Genomic DNA, 14899 nt, shown 5'->3' on the forward strand with positions numbered 1-14899 from the left:
TGGACCCCCGGGCGCAGCGCTGCCCCTCCGCAAGCGCCCGCTGCGCGCGCCCTCCCCGGAGCCCGCCGCCCCCCAAGCAACCGCGGGCCCTGGAGTCCCCCCAGAGTCCCTTTGCTGCGGCCCCGAGGCGCCTGTCGTCCCCGGACCCCCCCACGGCCTGCACCGGCCAGAGGCGCTTTACTACCAGGGTGAGTGGACCCCGCGGATCAAGGTCAGGTGGGGGCTGCACAGGTGTAGGGTCTTCCCCAGAACTGTGGGCCGAGCTCAGGAGAAGTATATGGAGTCCTAGGGAGCTGGGGGACAGGAGGACAGAACCCAAGGTCCCAGGGACACAGATATGGAGGTCCCAGGGAGCGAGGAGCAGGGGAGCCTGGGGTGGCACAGATATGGAGAGCCAAGAGAAGGTGCTTAATGATACATATCTAGGGGTCTCATTTGGGGGTCTTGGGGAGTCAGAAGGCAGAGTCTGGGGTCCCAGGGACACAGATATGGGGGTCCCATAACTACAAGATCTCAAGGACCGAGATAATCTAGAGTTATGAGGAATCAAGGCCTGGACCAAGAAACTGGGATTCCTGGGATCCAGATATGTGGGGTCAAAAGGAATCAGGGGAACAGAAACTGGAGTTCTAAGGAGACAGATATTAGAGGTACTGGGCTGTCAAAATCTCAGGAACCCAGGTATCAGAGGGCATGAGGAATTAGGAAAGCAGAGTTTGGGATTCTGAGTACCCCACTATCTGGGATCACAGGGATCCAAGGAAACAGACCAGAATTCCAGGAACCCAGATACTGGGAGTCCAAGGAGCCAGGGGGACAGAGAACCAGGGTTCTTTCTGAACACCAAGTTACGTGTGGTCACAAGTGATCAGGGTCCCATCTGGGGTCACAAGGGCAGGGTATGGGGACAGAGGGTTCTTGGGATGGGGAGCAGGACTGGATAATTCTGGGACTCAAGGATTTAGGGCCAGGATAAGGGATTCAGGGGTCTCCAGAAAAAGGCCCCAGGGACCTAAGGCCTGGTATTGGATATGCAGGGACCTGGAAACTCGGGAGTCCAGGAGTGGAGGGTCCCCAAGGATAAGGGAATATCAGAGAAGGTCACACGCCAATCTCCCTATCCCGTCTCCATCCCTGATCTCAAGGAAGGGCATTCCCCACTGTGCCCACCTCACCATCCTCAAGTGACCCCAAAAGCTGCAGAGAGTCCAGATTTGCACCCCCAAATCTTCACCTAGCTTCTGCACCTTCCACTCCCTCAGGGTGCAGCAGATGAAGAGGCTCAAGCTGTGCAATCAGGAAGCCTGCCAGTGCCTCCCCACCCCTTCCCATTCCCTGGGTGAGAACCTAGGCCTCAGTTTTTTGCATCTGTGCAATGGGTGGATGTGGATTAGACTGCTGCCATGGATGAGTCGGAATTGACTTGATGGCAGCAGGTTTGGTTTTTTATCGTCCCTGCCAACCGTTGGATCTACAGGCTTCTGATGCCAGCCCCTCTTACCCTCTGACCCTCCCCTCCCCCTAGACCTTCTACACATTCACCCCACAATCTTCACCCAGCTCTCCATCCACCCCTTATCTCTCTTGGCCACAAATTCACTTAGCAACCAGGCCCTGGGGTCTCCCTGCTAGATGATGTTGGGGTCTCAGTCTACACCGTGAAGGGATTCTTTGTCTAGCAGATGAGGATCAGTTAAATGACAATGAGGGTGACCAGGACTGGGGGTGTAGGGAGCCAGAGGGGAGGGATGAGGAAAGGGGGCTTTGAGGACCCAGTATGAAATGCAGGGAAACTGGGGACAAGACAGACTGCACTGCAGTTCCAAGGCCAGGAGGTAGGGAGTGGGTTAAGGGTCTCTGGGCTTGGCCTCACCTATGTCCTTTCTCTGTCCCCCACTACCCAGGACCTTTACTGCCCCTGTACTCCACCTCAACCATGGGCTCCCCTTTTCCTTTGCTAAGCCTGCCTGCCCCCCTGTACCCCATCATGTGCTCAATGGAACACCCTCTGTCAGCCGACATCGCCATGGCCACACGCGCGGATGAGGATGGAGACACGTAAGTGACGGTCCCCACTAATGGAGGGCAGGTAGGGAGGCCAGCCCTCCACCTACCTCACCCACCACAACACGGGGGCACTCAGCTTGGGCTTTTGCATTACCAGGACCCAAGTTAGAGTCTGTCTCCAGTGCTAGCTGGGTGACCTTGAGCAAGGCCCTTCCCCTCTCTGAACCTCATTTTCTTCCTCTGAAAAATGGGTACCCTGACAGTAGTTCCTCCCTAGGACTGTATTTGGAACCAGAGGCTTCCAATTTTTTATCACAACTCAGAAGTAAGACATACATTTCACTGATTGATTTAGTATATGAATTATACATGTAAAGCTCCTAGGACTGGGCCTGGTATATTGGAAGTGCTCCATGTTTTGAGTTGCCGTCAAGTTGATTCCAACTCATGTGTGCAGAGTAGAACTGCTCCATCGGGTTTTCAAGGCTGTGACCTTTTGGAAACAGATTGCCAGGCCTGTCTTCCGAGGTGCCTCTGGGTGGGTATGAACCACCAACCTTTTGGCTAATAGTCTAGGGCTTAACTGTTTGTGCTGCTGGGTACGCCTTAAGTGCTCGATAAGCGTTTATTGTTATTACTGCTACTTTATATCAAATCCAGTGTGCACACAACACACACCCACATATACCTGAACTAAAAAGTGCACAAAACAAAACAATATTCACCCTAACTCCATAGGATCTACTTTGATATGTTCTATTGTAGTTTGTTTCATTGTTTTTCTGCTGGCCACAATCCACTAAATTAATCTGAAGACCTCCTAAATTTCACAACCCCCCTGGTTTACCACCAACAGTTTGAAGAAAGTTCTAGTTCTCATGAGGCTGCTGTGCAATCCTGCAGGAAGGGTTTAGCCCCATACCATCAATACACTTGACCATCACAATTATTAGTATTCTGTCGAGCTCGGTTTGAATCTCAGCTGGCCGCTGTCTCGCCCCTCTGTGCCTCAGTTTCCCCCTCTATAAAAAAAACAACAACCAGGAACCATAAATGTGTGAGGATCTCTATGAGGAAGAAATGAGATTATTTCTAGAAAGTGCCTATCTGGGAGCTGGTTTGGGGGACTGGAAACCACAGATAGGCTGAACAGGCCCATTTCTGCAGGATGGAGGGCTCCATCACTGGTCTGCTGGGTGATTTCACCTCCCGGAGCCTCAGTTTCCCTGTCTGGAAATCGGGGCTCATAACAGCCCCTCTCACAGTTAGAATTCAGTGCAATGAGGTACACAAATGGTGCACAGATCAGGGCCAGGCACACAGTAAGCACTCAATACATGCGAGTGGGGCTGTTTGAGCAGAGCTCCCAGGAGTTGTGGGTAGTTGTAGGCCATCGCTGGGAGCCCAGGCAGGAGAAAGTGCCGGAAATACAAACAGCTCAACAAAACCTAGTTCCCTCCTAGCTTCAGTATCCCTGGAGGTCATATATGAAATGGGCTTAATTTGTATCTGCCCCCAGGGGTGACTTGTTGTGGCCTGTGAAAGCAGTCTCCAGCCCTAGCCCCCAGCCCCCATGCGCCCTCCCCCCAACGCAAACACTTCTGCCTCAGCTGCCTGTTGGGGGAAATCCCTTCCCGCAGAACTTGACCGCAGCCCAGCTGCTCTGCCTCCCCCACGTCAGCGCCCCGTCACTCACTCGCAGCCTTCCCCCTTCTAGCTCTCCCTCTAACCTTAACCCCTTCCGCTGGGGCCGAGACTTTACCGGAACGGGCAGCTGTCCCAGCCCCAGACTGCGCCTTGGCCCCACTTAACGCTGGGGGTGGGGTGGGGGGGGTGGCGGGGGAGGAGAAGGCTGAGACCTTGTCTGAGTCCCCAAAGAAGCAAAGGTTTAGGAGGCTGGACTTCTAGGGCTTCAGGGGAACAAGAGTCTCAGGATATCTGAACCCCACCTCCCCCAGAGGTCAGGGACTGGGGGGCTGGGTCTCCCAGAGAGGTTGGGGACATATTCTGAATCCCAGAGAGCAGAGGCTGGAGTGCTGTATTCTTTGATCCTCAGAGGGGCAAGGAACATGAAGACGGGGGGCGGGGGGGGGGGCTCGGGGGGGGCCTAGGGGCAGGACCAGCTATTTAATTTGCAAGGCCCAGTGCAAAATAATAATGCAGGATCCCTTGTTTGAGAAAGCGACCGTAAAGCATTAAACTAAGCATGGACCCTTCTAAGCGTGGGGCCCTGTGCAAACTGCACAGGTCACATTCCCTATAGGTGGCCCTGCTAGGGGCCTGGAAGTCTGTGCCCCTAAAGGGGCAAAGATTGGGGTCCTGAATTCCTGGGTCCCCGAGGGGACAAGGAGCAGGGTTGGGGGCAGCCTACGGACCTAGAGCTCAGAGGGGCCAGGGTCTGGAAGTCCGAATCCCCAAAGAAGAGTTGGGGTGCTGTATTCCTGGCTCTCAAAAGATTTGGGGAATGCCAGGTTATGGGGTTTAGAGAGCCAGCGGGAGTCTGAGTCCTGAGAGGTGGGGTTCCAGAGGGGCCCAAGGTTGGAGGATTGGGGTTCCGTCCCCCAGGGAAGCGATATCTCCTTGGCCTGGGTTCTTCCCCCCTTCCTGGCCACATTCGGGATGGAAGTTGGGGTGCCAGGATGGAAGTTAGGGTGCCGAGGTAGATCTCCGGCAGGACAGGCTTCCCTCCCCCGGGAGCCGGAAGCGGAGCCCCGCCCAGCAGACCTGTTACTGGAAGTCCGAGGGCTGGGCCGCCCCTCCCGTCCCCACTTCCTCCAGCCCCGCCCCACCCCCTGTGGCCCGTGCGCGTTTATGGGAACTAGGGCCTGGACGGTTTCTCTGAAATCGTTCGCTCCCTCTGCCCTCGCTTAACCCCCGCCTGCCCCACGAGGGACCCAGGCCAGGAGTCTTGGGAGATGTAGGGAGGGGAGGGAGCCCTTCACAGGGACCCGCGACCCCTACCCACCCAGGTCCGGCCCCACGCCCAACATTTCCGTTTTAAATTTGGCTTTCACCAGTCAGGATCCAGGTTCAGCGTTTCACCTGCCAGAATCTTTCCTGGAAGGTGACGCTATTGTGGGCTATACTTTAACTTTAAAAAACAACAAAAACCATTGTCTTAGTCGATTCCGACTCATGGCAACCCCGTGTGTTACAGAGTAGAAATGCTTCTCAGGGTTTTCTTGGCTGAAGCAGATCGCCAGGGCTTTCTTCTGCAGCACAGCTGTGTGGGTTTGAACTGTCAGCCTGTAGATGAGCACTTGAGTGCAAACCATTTGCACCACCTCAGGGCTACACTTTACCTCGGAGAAAACTGAGGTTCGAAGGACCGGGTGACTTCGCCCCAGCACACACAGCTAGGAAGGGCTGCCACTCCATTTGCAACCCTGGCCCACCTGCCCCCAGAAGCCCCCTGGGCTGCAGGATGTCTGAGCCTCCATCAGAATCACCTAGGGAACTGGTTTAAAATGTAGATTCTGGATGCGCTTTCTCGACAGTTGTGAGAACCGAGAAAGTAGTTGATCTAGTAACTTTCCCAACATTAAAAAGAAAAGCCGTCAGGCCTGTGTAGCTACAGTCAGTGTGCTGCCCTCAGCTCTGATGTCCCCCTAGCCCCATGCACACACATGCTCGCCAACACACACAATCCTCTCAGATTGCCTTTGGCTCTAAATGACTGTTCGAGGTTGGCGTCCCTGGGAGGTGAGCAGGAAGTGTATTGGAGGGTGCTTTCAGGATCAACACCCATGGGGATGATGGAAACAGGACTGTGCAGAGAGAGAAGCTGAACTGCAGTGCAGACTCAAGAAAGTCTCAGCCGTCCCACAGGGAACATTAAAGCAGGGATGACCTTCGGAGTTGGCGCCTGGAGGCCAGGGCTTATATGCCCATATTGACCAGCCATTGGATGCCCACCCCCTCCATGGGGTGACCTTGGGCAAGCAACTCTCTTCAGCCAAGAGTGATTCCCCAAAAGAGCTAAGAGCTGCCGACCTTTCCAGAAGCTGAAGGAATGGGTCCTTCAGTCTTAAAAGGGGATCCAGGTTGCACAGCCCAGCGTCCATAACCATGACCCATCTCAGTTTGTCCCCAGCTCCCTTTTAGGCAAAGCTCTGTGTCCACATACATACTCAGTCCTTGGGTTTCTTGAGTAGGGGCTGAACTTGATATACAGTCACAACTGAAAGAGCCCTTGATAGCATCTAGCTCATCCCCACTCACAGATGAGAAAACTGTGGTCCAGAGATGGGTAGGGACCTGGTCACCAACTCGAAGGATCGCCAGGGTGATCACTGAAATGGAATCACTTATCCACACATATTTAGGGGGCACCTACGAAGTGCCAGGCATGGTCCTAGGCACTGGTCAGTGAACCAGACAGACAACCCCTGCCCTGGTGGAGCTGACATTCTAATGGGGGAGCTTCAGACAGGAAACAAGTCAGTGATTCAATGCCAGGTGAGGCTGTGAAGGAAAATCAAGCAGGGTAAGGGGGAGGGGAAGTGAACCGCTGTCTTGCCATATTAACAGAGGCCTGAGCAAGGAGAACAAAGCAAAAAAAAAAAGAACCTGTTGCCGTCAAGTTGACTCCGACTCATGGCGACCCCATGTGTTACAGAATAGAGCTGCTCTGTAAGGTTTTCTTGGCTGTAATCTTTACAGAAGCAGACTGCCAGGACTTTTCTTCCAAGGTGCCACTGGGTGGGTTTGAATCACCAATCTTTAGGTTAGCTATTCAGTGCCCACTGTTTGCACCACCCCAGAACCTCTTGAGGACAAGCCCTGCAGACATGCGGGAGAAGACTCTTCTAGGCAGAGGGAACAGCCAGTGCAAAGGCCTGACGAGGCGCACGTTCTTGGTATATTTGAGGAACACAAAGAGCCAGCGTGGCCAGAGCAGGGTGTGGAGAACAATGGAGATGGGATCAAAGGGCAGTGGATAGGGGGGCGACAAGATCACATGGGGCCTTGTGAGCCACAGGAGCTCACGGTTCTGAGCACAAGAGGGATGTAACCTGATTTAGGTTCTAAAAGGGGTCCCTCTGGCTACTGTGTAGGGAACAGACCTGTAAGGCAGGGGTAGAAGCAGGGAGGCCAGTGAGGAGAGGACTAGAATAATCCAGGAGGGAGACAATGACTGCTCAACCAGGGCGGAGGGCATCGGGAGAAGTGGGTGGATTCTGCAGATACTTCCAAAGTAGCCCACACACCTTGGAGTTAGCACCGCCAAGAGATTGGGGTGAGAAGCGACCATCCCCTCATGCCTGTGATTCTTCCCCCTCCAGGCCCCTCCACATTGCCGTGGTGCAGGGCAACCTGCCGGCTGTGCACCGGCTGGTCAATCTCTTCCAGCACGGGGGCCGGGAGCTGGACATCTATAACAACCTACGTCAGGTGAGCCTGGGGGCTGGGGGCCTGGACTCCTGGGTCTGAGGAAAGAGAGCTCTGGGGGCGGGGCCTGGACTCCTGTGTCTTGAGAGAGAGGTGTTCAGACTCCTGGGTCTGAGGGAGGAGAGGCCTGGCTTGGGGCCCGGGTTCCTGGGTCTAAGGGAGGAGAGGGCAGCGGGCTGGGGCTCCTGGGTACAGGAGGGGGCTGGAAGCCCAGACTCTTGGGTGTAAGCAGGGAAGTGCCCCAGACTCCTGGGTCTGAGGGGACTGGGGACCCAGAATCCGGATTGTGGGGTAAGAGGAGGTTGGAAGCCCAGCCTTCTGGGCCCTAGGGAAGAGCTGGGGGGCCCTGACATGAATCTGAAGGAGGTGCCCCAGACTTCTGGTTCTTGGTTGCCAGGGGTCAGGATTTGGAAATTCTGAGGGAGGCGGGACTGGGGCTCAGGGCAGGGCATGGATCCCTCACAGCCGCTATCCTCTAGACCCCGCTGCACCTGGCAGTGATCACCACGCTGCCGTCTGTGGTTCGGCTGCTGGTGACGGCCGGCGCCAGCCCCATGGCGCTGGACCGCCACGGTCAGACGGCGGCCCACCTGGCGTGCGAACACCGCAGTCCGACCTGCTTGCGGGCTCTGCTGGACAGTGCAGCCCCGGGCACCGTTGACCTGGAGGCACGCAATTACGACGGTGAGTACGGGGCGCAAAGGTGGCTGTCGGCAGGACCTGGAGTCCACCTGGGGCTGCAAGGTCCCGGGCCCGAGTTTGACTGAGCCTCCCCCGCCCTCAGGGCTCACCGCCCTGCACGTGGCGGTGAACACCGAGTGCCACGAAGCCGTGCAGCTGCTTCTGGAGCGTGGCGCTGACATCGACGCGGTGGTGAGCATGCGCTGACCGTGGCTTGTACTAGGGAAGGGGCGGGACCATGAGTGCATGAGTGGAGCTTGCGTGGGAGCGTGCCGGGCTGGTGCGGGCTTGAAGGAGCTAGCGGGACAGAGGCTAGACCAGGCGGGTGGGATGCAGGTGTCCGGCTGTTTGGGCAGAACTCAGAGAGGCTCAAATACCCTTCCTTCCTGTCACAGGACATTAAGAGCGGCCGCTCCCCGCTCATCCACGCCGTGGAAAACAACAGCCTTAGCATGGTGCAGCTGCTACTGCAGGTGGGTAGGGCACCCCCCTGATCTCTCGCCCACCCTCTTCTCTGGCCCGGCCCCTGGCGCGGACACCGCTTTCCAGTTCTGGCTCGTTCTCCAGTTCGTGCTCCCCTTCCCAGCTCTGAGCCTTCTCTAGGCCTCGTCTCCTAATCCCCTGAATTCACTCTCCCGGCTGCGACCTCGTGCCGGGCTCTCTTCCATTCCTCCTCCGCCGCTACAACGCACCAGGCCCCTCCCAGCGATGGCCTTGCTGACTCCGCCTACAGGTTTTGGCCAAGTCCCCGCGCTGACCTCCCGTCCTTACTCCATCTGCGATCTGGCCAAGACCCTGGACCCTCCCCTTCTCTGACCGCCCCTATTTCGGCCAGGTCCGCCCGCTCCAGCTCTGATTGGCTCAGCGCAGCCACCCTCTATGACCCCACTCCAGCTCCATCTGGCTCCGCCCCGGTTTTGTCTTCCGCCCCTCGCTCAGGCAACGCACCTCTATGAGTCCACCCACCACCTGTGACCACGCCCCCGTCCAGGCCCAGGCCGGCTCCTCGTTCAGGCCACTCCATTATGTAACCCCACCCACCCTGTCTGGCCACGCCCCTGACCATGGCCCCCGCCCTGGGCACTGCCTCGTGCGCAAGCCACGCCCTCCTCTGGGCCACGCCCCATCCATCCCGTCTGGCCCGGGTCTGGCCCACTCGGGCGGGTTCTGGCCGGTTCTGACCCGCCCCTTCCGCCCAGCAGCACGGTGCCAACGTGAACGCGCAGATGTACTCGGGTAGCTCGGCCCTGCACTCGGCGTCGGGTCGCGGGCTCCTCCCGCTCGTGCGGACGCTGGTCCGCAGCGGCGCGGACAGCGGCCTCAAGAACTGCCACAATGACACGCCGCTCATGGTGGCGCGCAGCCGTCGGGTAAGTAGTGCGAGCCACGGGTCGGCCCGTCTGTGAGGGTAGGGGCGCGGTTCCTGGAAGGAGCCTGAGAGGGTGAGAGTGTACAGGGTGTGTGCGCGAGTGTGCACACGTGTGTCTGCGAGAGGACAGGTGAGTGGGCATGTGTGTGCAAGGGTGCAGGAGTGTGCGTGAAAATGTGTGTTTGGGCCAGTATGGGAGGGTAAGGAGTGGGCGTAGTGGTGCGATGGTTAAGTCCTCCACTACTAGCCTAACTAGCCTAACCGAAAGGCTGGCAGTTTGAACCCACCCAGAGGTGCCTCGGAAGACAGGCCTGGCGATCTGCTTCCAAAAGGTCACAGCCTTGAAACTCTTCTGGAGCAGTTCTGTGCCACACACATGGGGTCACCATGAGTCGGAATTGACTCCATGGTGACTAAAAACAAATCAGTGGGCATGTGAGTTGGTGAGAGTGAAGGCACTAGTGTGCCTGCAAGTGTGAGTTTTGGAAATGAGAGGCTGAGGAACAAAGGAAGAAAGTGACTTTCCCATGTCACACACTGAGAAAGAGAGGCCATCATATGGAGGCCATGGACTGACAGATCCCATAAGCAAGAAGAGATGGAGGAGTGTGTGGGCAGGGGTGGCCTCCTGGTGACCCCCCCGGTCTTCCCACAGGTTATCGACATCCTGAGGGGGAAGGCAACTCGGCCAGCTCCCGCACCACAGCCAGAGCCTTCCCCTGAGAGGAGTGCCACCACCTCCCCTGAGAGCAGCAGCCGCCTCAGCTCCAACGGTGAGATGACGCACCTCCAACTCACAGGCTTCTCGTCTCCTCCCTCAGACCGAAGAGTTGGGCCCCCAACCATTTCCTCCATCCAACCCAGGAGTCCGGGCCCCAGCCCCCTCCTCCCTCAGACCCAGGAGTCTGGGCCCCAGCCCCCTCCTCCCTCAGACCCAGGGGTCCCAGCCCTGAGCCCCCTCCTCCCTCAGACCCAGGAGTCCGGCCCCCTGGCTCTCTCCTCCCTCAGATCCAGGGGTCCAGCCCCCGGCCCCCTCCTCCCTCAGACCCAGGAGTCCGGCCCCCTGGCCCCCTCCTCCCTCAGACCCAGGAGTCCGGCCCCCCGGCCCCTCCTGTGTGGATCCAGTCTCTCACTGCCCTCACTCTCCTCTTTTCTCCCCACAGGTCTTCTTTCTACATCACCATCCTCCTCGCCTTCCCAGTCTCCCCCCAAGGACTCCCCTGCATTCTCCATGGTTCCTCCCAATTTCTTCCTCCCTCCCTCATCTCCACCTGCCTTCCTGCCCTTTGCTGGGGTCCTCCGAGCCCCTAGCCGGCCTGTACCCACCTCCCCAGCTCCAGGAGGCAGCTGAGAGAGACGGGGGGGCAGATCTCGGACTCATGAGGAGGGGCCTCCCTGCCCTGTGGGGTCAGCCCTCCTGGAAACTGTGAAGATCTCACTCTGCCCCCCCCCATCGTTGGGACCAGGATTTGCACAGAGGCACATGCACCTACCCATAAGCCCCCCTTCTGAGAACAGATATTCCCTCATCTCGTCCCCCGACCCAGGACTGACCCCCTGTTATTCTCAGGCACCAGGCCCCTGTCTGGAATTCCACCCAAATGTTCACTTCCTTGTCCTCTCCCAGAGCTGGTGGAACCAGGAACAGCTACTCCCCTCTATCCTCTACCCTGATGGACAAGGAGAGGAGAGATGGGCCATAGGCGGGCACTGTTAACAATGTAAATTATTAGGCATTTTGGTTGGATTTCTTTTGTAATAAACTATTTTTGTACCATGTCCCTTGCTTGGCTGGGCCTCTTTGTTGAGGTCTGCAGGGAGTATGTTTCAGTGTGCACACACCTCAGCTGTATGCTGTAGCTAGCTGACTCCATGAGCGGCTTTGTGAGTCTCAGCCCTCAAAGTTAGGGAACAGTCCTCAGGGTCACTGTCACTTCTGACATCACTTGCAAGTTCGGGGGTCCCCAAGACCACCTCAGTTTTGATAATTCACAACAAGGATTCACAGAACTCACTGAAAGCTTATACTCACCAAAAAAAAAACAGTTGCCGTCGAGTTGATTCCAGCTCATGGTGACCCCATGTGTGTCAAAGCAGAACTGTGCTCCGTAGGATTTTCAAAGGCTAATTTTTCAGAAGTAGATTGCCAGGCTTTTCTTCTGAGGTGCCTCTGGGTAGAACTGAACTGCTAACCTTTCAGTTAGTAGCTGAGCGCTTAACCATTTGCACCACCCAGAGACTCCTGTTACACTCACCAAAAAAATCCATAGCTGTTGGGTTGATTCCAACTCGACCCTATAGAACAGAGTAGAACTGCCCCATAGGGTTTCCAAGGAACGGCTGGTAGATTTGAACTGCTGACCTTTTGGTTAGTAGCCAGGCTCTTAACCACTGTGCCACCAGGGCCCCATTTACAGTTACAGTTTATTCCAACAAAGGATACAGATTAAAATTAGACAAGGGAAGAGGTGTGCAGGGTGGAGTGCAGGAAAGTTCCAGGCACGGAGCTTCCGGTAGTCCTGTCGCATGGAGTCATGGACAGCACTATGTTTCCCAGAAGGATGTGTGACAGTACAGAGTATTGGCAACCAAGGAAGCTCACCTGAGCCCTGGTGTCTAGAGTTTTCACTGGGGCTCGATCACACAGACAGGGTTGATTGACCACGTGGCTGACCTTTAGTTTCTAGCCCTTCTGGGGGTAGAACGGATACTGCATGGCCCAAAGCCCCTACTATAAATCATGTGGTTAGACTATGCAGTGTGGCCCAGGGCCTCCAGTTAAAGACACACTTATCAGGCAGGGCTTAGAGATCACCTCCTAACAACCAAGGGCTAAGGCTAGCCCTCCTTGTTAGGTGCCATCAGGTTGGGCCCCCCACTCATAGAGGACCCATACACAACAGAATGAAACACTGCCCAGTCCTGCACCATCCCCATGATGGGTTGCAGATGGAACCTTTGTGATCCATACGTTTTCATTGGCTGATTTTCAGAAGTAGAGTACCAGGCCTCTCTTCCTAGTCTGTCTTAGTCTGGAAGCTCTGCTGAAACCTGTTCAGCATCACAGCAACATGGAAGCCTCCACTGACAAAGGGGTGGTAGCTGCACTTGAGGTGTGTTGGCCGGGAATGGAACCTGGGTCTCCTGCATGGAAGGCAGGAATTCTGCCCCTGAGCCACCACTGCCCCCTGCCCTCTCTTTCAGTGAGGATAATTCTTTACTACACAGACTAACGATCACACGGCATGTGTGACTCTAGGGCTTCAAGTGTGTTTGGCTGGGAATGTGAATGTTGTTGACATTATGTTATTGCATCATTGTGTCTGGGGGTGACTTGGTGGGACATCTTTCCAGACGACCTAGCTGGCTTCCATAGCAACTCTAGGTTTCTATATGTGTGTGTTCCTAAGGGATTCTGTCATTTGTGAGTCCTTGTGTTACCACTCAGCTCCTAACTGAAAGATTGGAGGTTTAAGTCCCCCCCAGAGCACCTCAGAAGAAAGGCCTGGTGATCTACTTCCAAGAAATCAGACACTGAAAACCCTTTGAAGGACAGTTTTACTCTGACACACATGGGGTCGCCATGAGTCAATTGTGACTTGACAGCAACTTTTTCAATTGATTTTATCATTGAGAATACACACAAAAACATGCACCAATTGAAGTTTCTACATGTACAATTCAGTAACGTGGATTACGTTCTTTCAGTTGTGCGACCATTCTCACCCTCCTTTTCAGAGTTGTTCCCCCACACCATTAACATAAACTCACTGCCCCCTAAGATTCCTATCTAATCCTTTGAGTTGCTATTGTAAATTTGATCCCATCTAGCTAGATCTTAAAAGAGCATAATGCCCAAGGCAGAAATTCTTTACTAGGTAAGCTAAACTGTTGTTTGGTTTTAAGAAAACTTCAGGGGATATTTTTGGTTTGATGTATAAAGATTACCTTAGGGCGATAGTTTGGGGTTTCATCCAGCCTCCATGGCTCCAGAAAGTCTGAATTCTATGAGAATTTGTAATTCTGTTCTGCATTTTTCCCCTTTTGATCAGAATTCTTCTATAGAATCTTGATCAAAATGTTCAGTAATGGTAGCCAGGCACCATCCAGTTCTTCTGGTCTCATGGCAAAGGAGGCAGTTGTTCATGGAAGCAATTAGTCACACGTTCCATATCCTCCTCCTGGTCCTGATTCTCCTTCCTCTGTTGCTCCAGGTGAATAGAGACCAACTATTGTGCCTTGGATGGCTGCTTGCAAGCTTTTGAGACCGCAGGCGGCCACTGGTTTTTAATCGGTGTTACCAAAACTGACCATGTGCTTCGATGTAATGCCTGTGTGTGTAGCATTTTTGAGTGTTTATAACTTTGAGACTTGGCGGTCCTCGTGTGATGGTTTCTGAGTGACTGCCTGCCTGTTGTCTCATTTTGTGTGACATCTGTCACACTGTGTTGCATTTTGTTCAGTGGCTCTGCAGGTCTCAGAGTGACGGTTAGTGTTTTAAGTCTGTGATGTGACGCTATGACTCGGTCAGAGTTTATGTCGGTTTCCTATCGCCACTATAACAAATCGCCATACACTTTGTGGCTTAACACAACACACATTTATTCTCTTACGGTTCTGGAGGTCTGAAGTCTGAAATCAGTGCCACCGGGCTAAAGTCAAGGTGTTGGCAGAGATAGCTCCTTCTAGAGGCTCCAGGGGAGAATCCATTTTCTTGCCTTTTCCAGCTTCTAGAGGCTGCTCACATTCCTTGGTTCGTGAGCATCTCCTTGCATCACTCCAACCTCTTTTTCTGTCCTCAAATCTCCTACTTCTGTAGTCAAACCTCCTTCTTATAAGGATACATGTGATTGCATTTAGGGCCCACCAGATAATCCAGAATTATCTCCCCATTTTAAGATGATTAACTTCATCACATCTGCAAACTCCATTTCGCCAAATAAGGTGACCTATACAGGTTCCAGGGATTAACAGTTACCATCTGTGATTAGTTAATGTTATGTGTCAACTGGACCAGGCCATGATTCTCAGTATTATATAATTATCTTCTATTTTGTGATATAATGTAATCACCTCCATGATGTGATCTGGTGTGATCAGCCAATCAGTTGTATGGAGAGTTTCCCTGGGGATATAGCCTGCACTCAGTATATATATGGATGTTCTGGCAAAGCTTGCTTGCTTGCTCTGCATCCTGTTTCCAGCTCATCATCATCTTACCTCCGGATCTTGGTACTTGAGCCAGCAGCCTGTTGGCTGATCAGCCGATGTTGGGATTTGCCAGCTGTGCTGCCCCGTGAGCCAGCAGCCTGTCATTTGACCTGCCTATTCTGGGTTTGTCAGCCCCTGCCGCCACGCCTGACTCATGGACTTTGGGACTTGCCAGCCTCCACAACAGCATGAGCCATTTCCTTGAGATAAATCTCTCTCTCTCTCTCTAGATATATATAT

The 14899-nt window shown here is 54.6% G+C and overlaps 1 protein-coding gene across 1 annotated transcript; it reads left to right on the forward strand.

Moving 5' to 3' along the window:
• Position 1: 1 nt before the first annotated feature.
• On the forward strand, positions 2 to 11493 carry BCL3 (BCL3 transcription coactivator; the record flags this gene model as incomplete). The annotated part of the gene is made up of 9 exons (XM_004388827.2): positions 2 to 188; positions 1905 to 2058; positions 7293 to 7401; positions 7878 to 8082; positions 8183 to 8271; positions 8475 to 8552; positions 9282 to 9449; positions 10104 to 10221; positions 10612 to 11493. Coding segments are annotated over 9 exons (1296 nt in total), but the record flags the coding sequence as incomplete, so codon positions are not given.
• Positions 11494 to 14899: the final 3406 nt, after the last annotated feature.

This window comes from Trichechus manatus, unplaced genomic scaffold (genome assembly GCF_000243295.1).
Source record: "Trichechus manatus latirostris isolate Lorelei unplaced genomic scaffold, TriManLat1.0 scaffold00216, whole genome shotgun sequence".
Taxonomy (NCBI): Eukaryota; Metazoa; Chordata; class Mammalia; order Sirenia; family Trichechidae; genus Trichechus; species Trichechus manatus.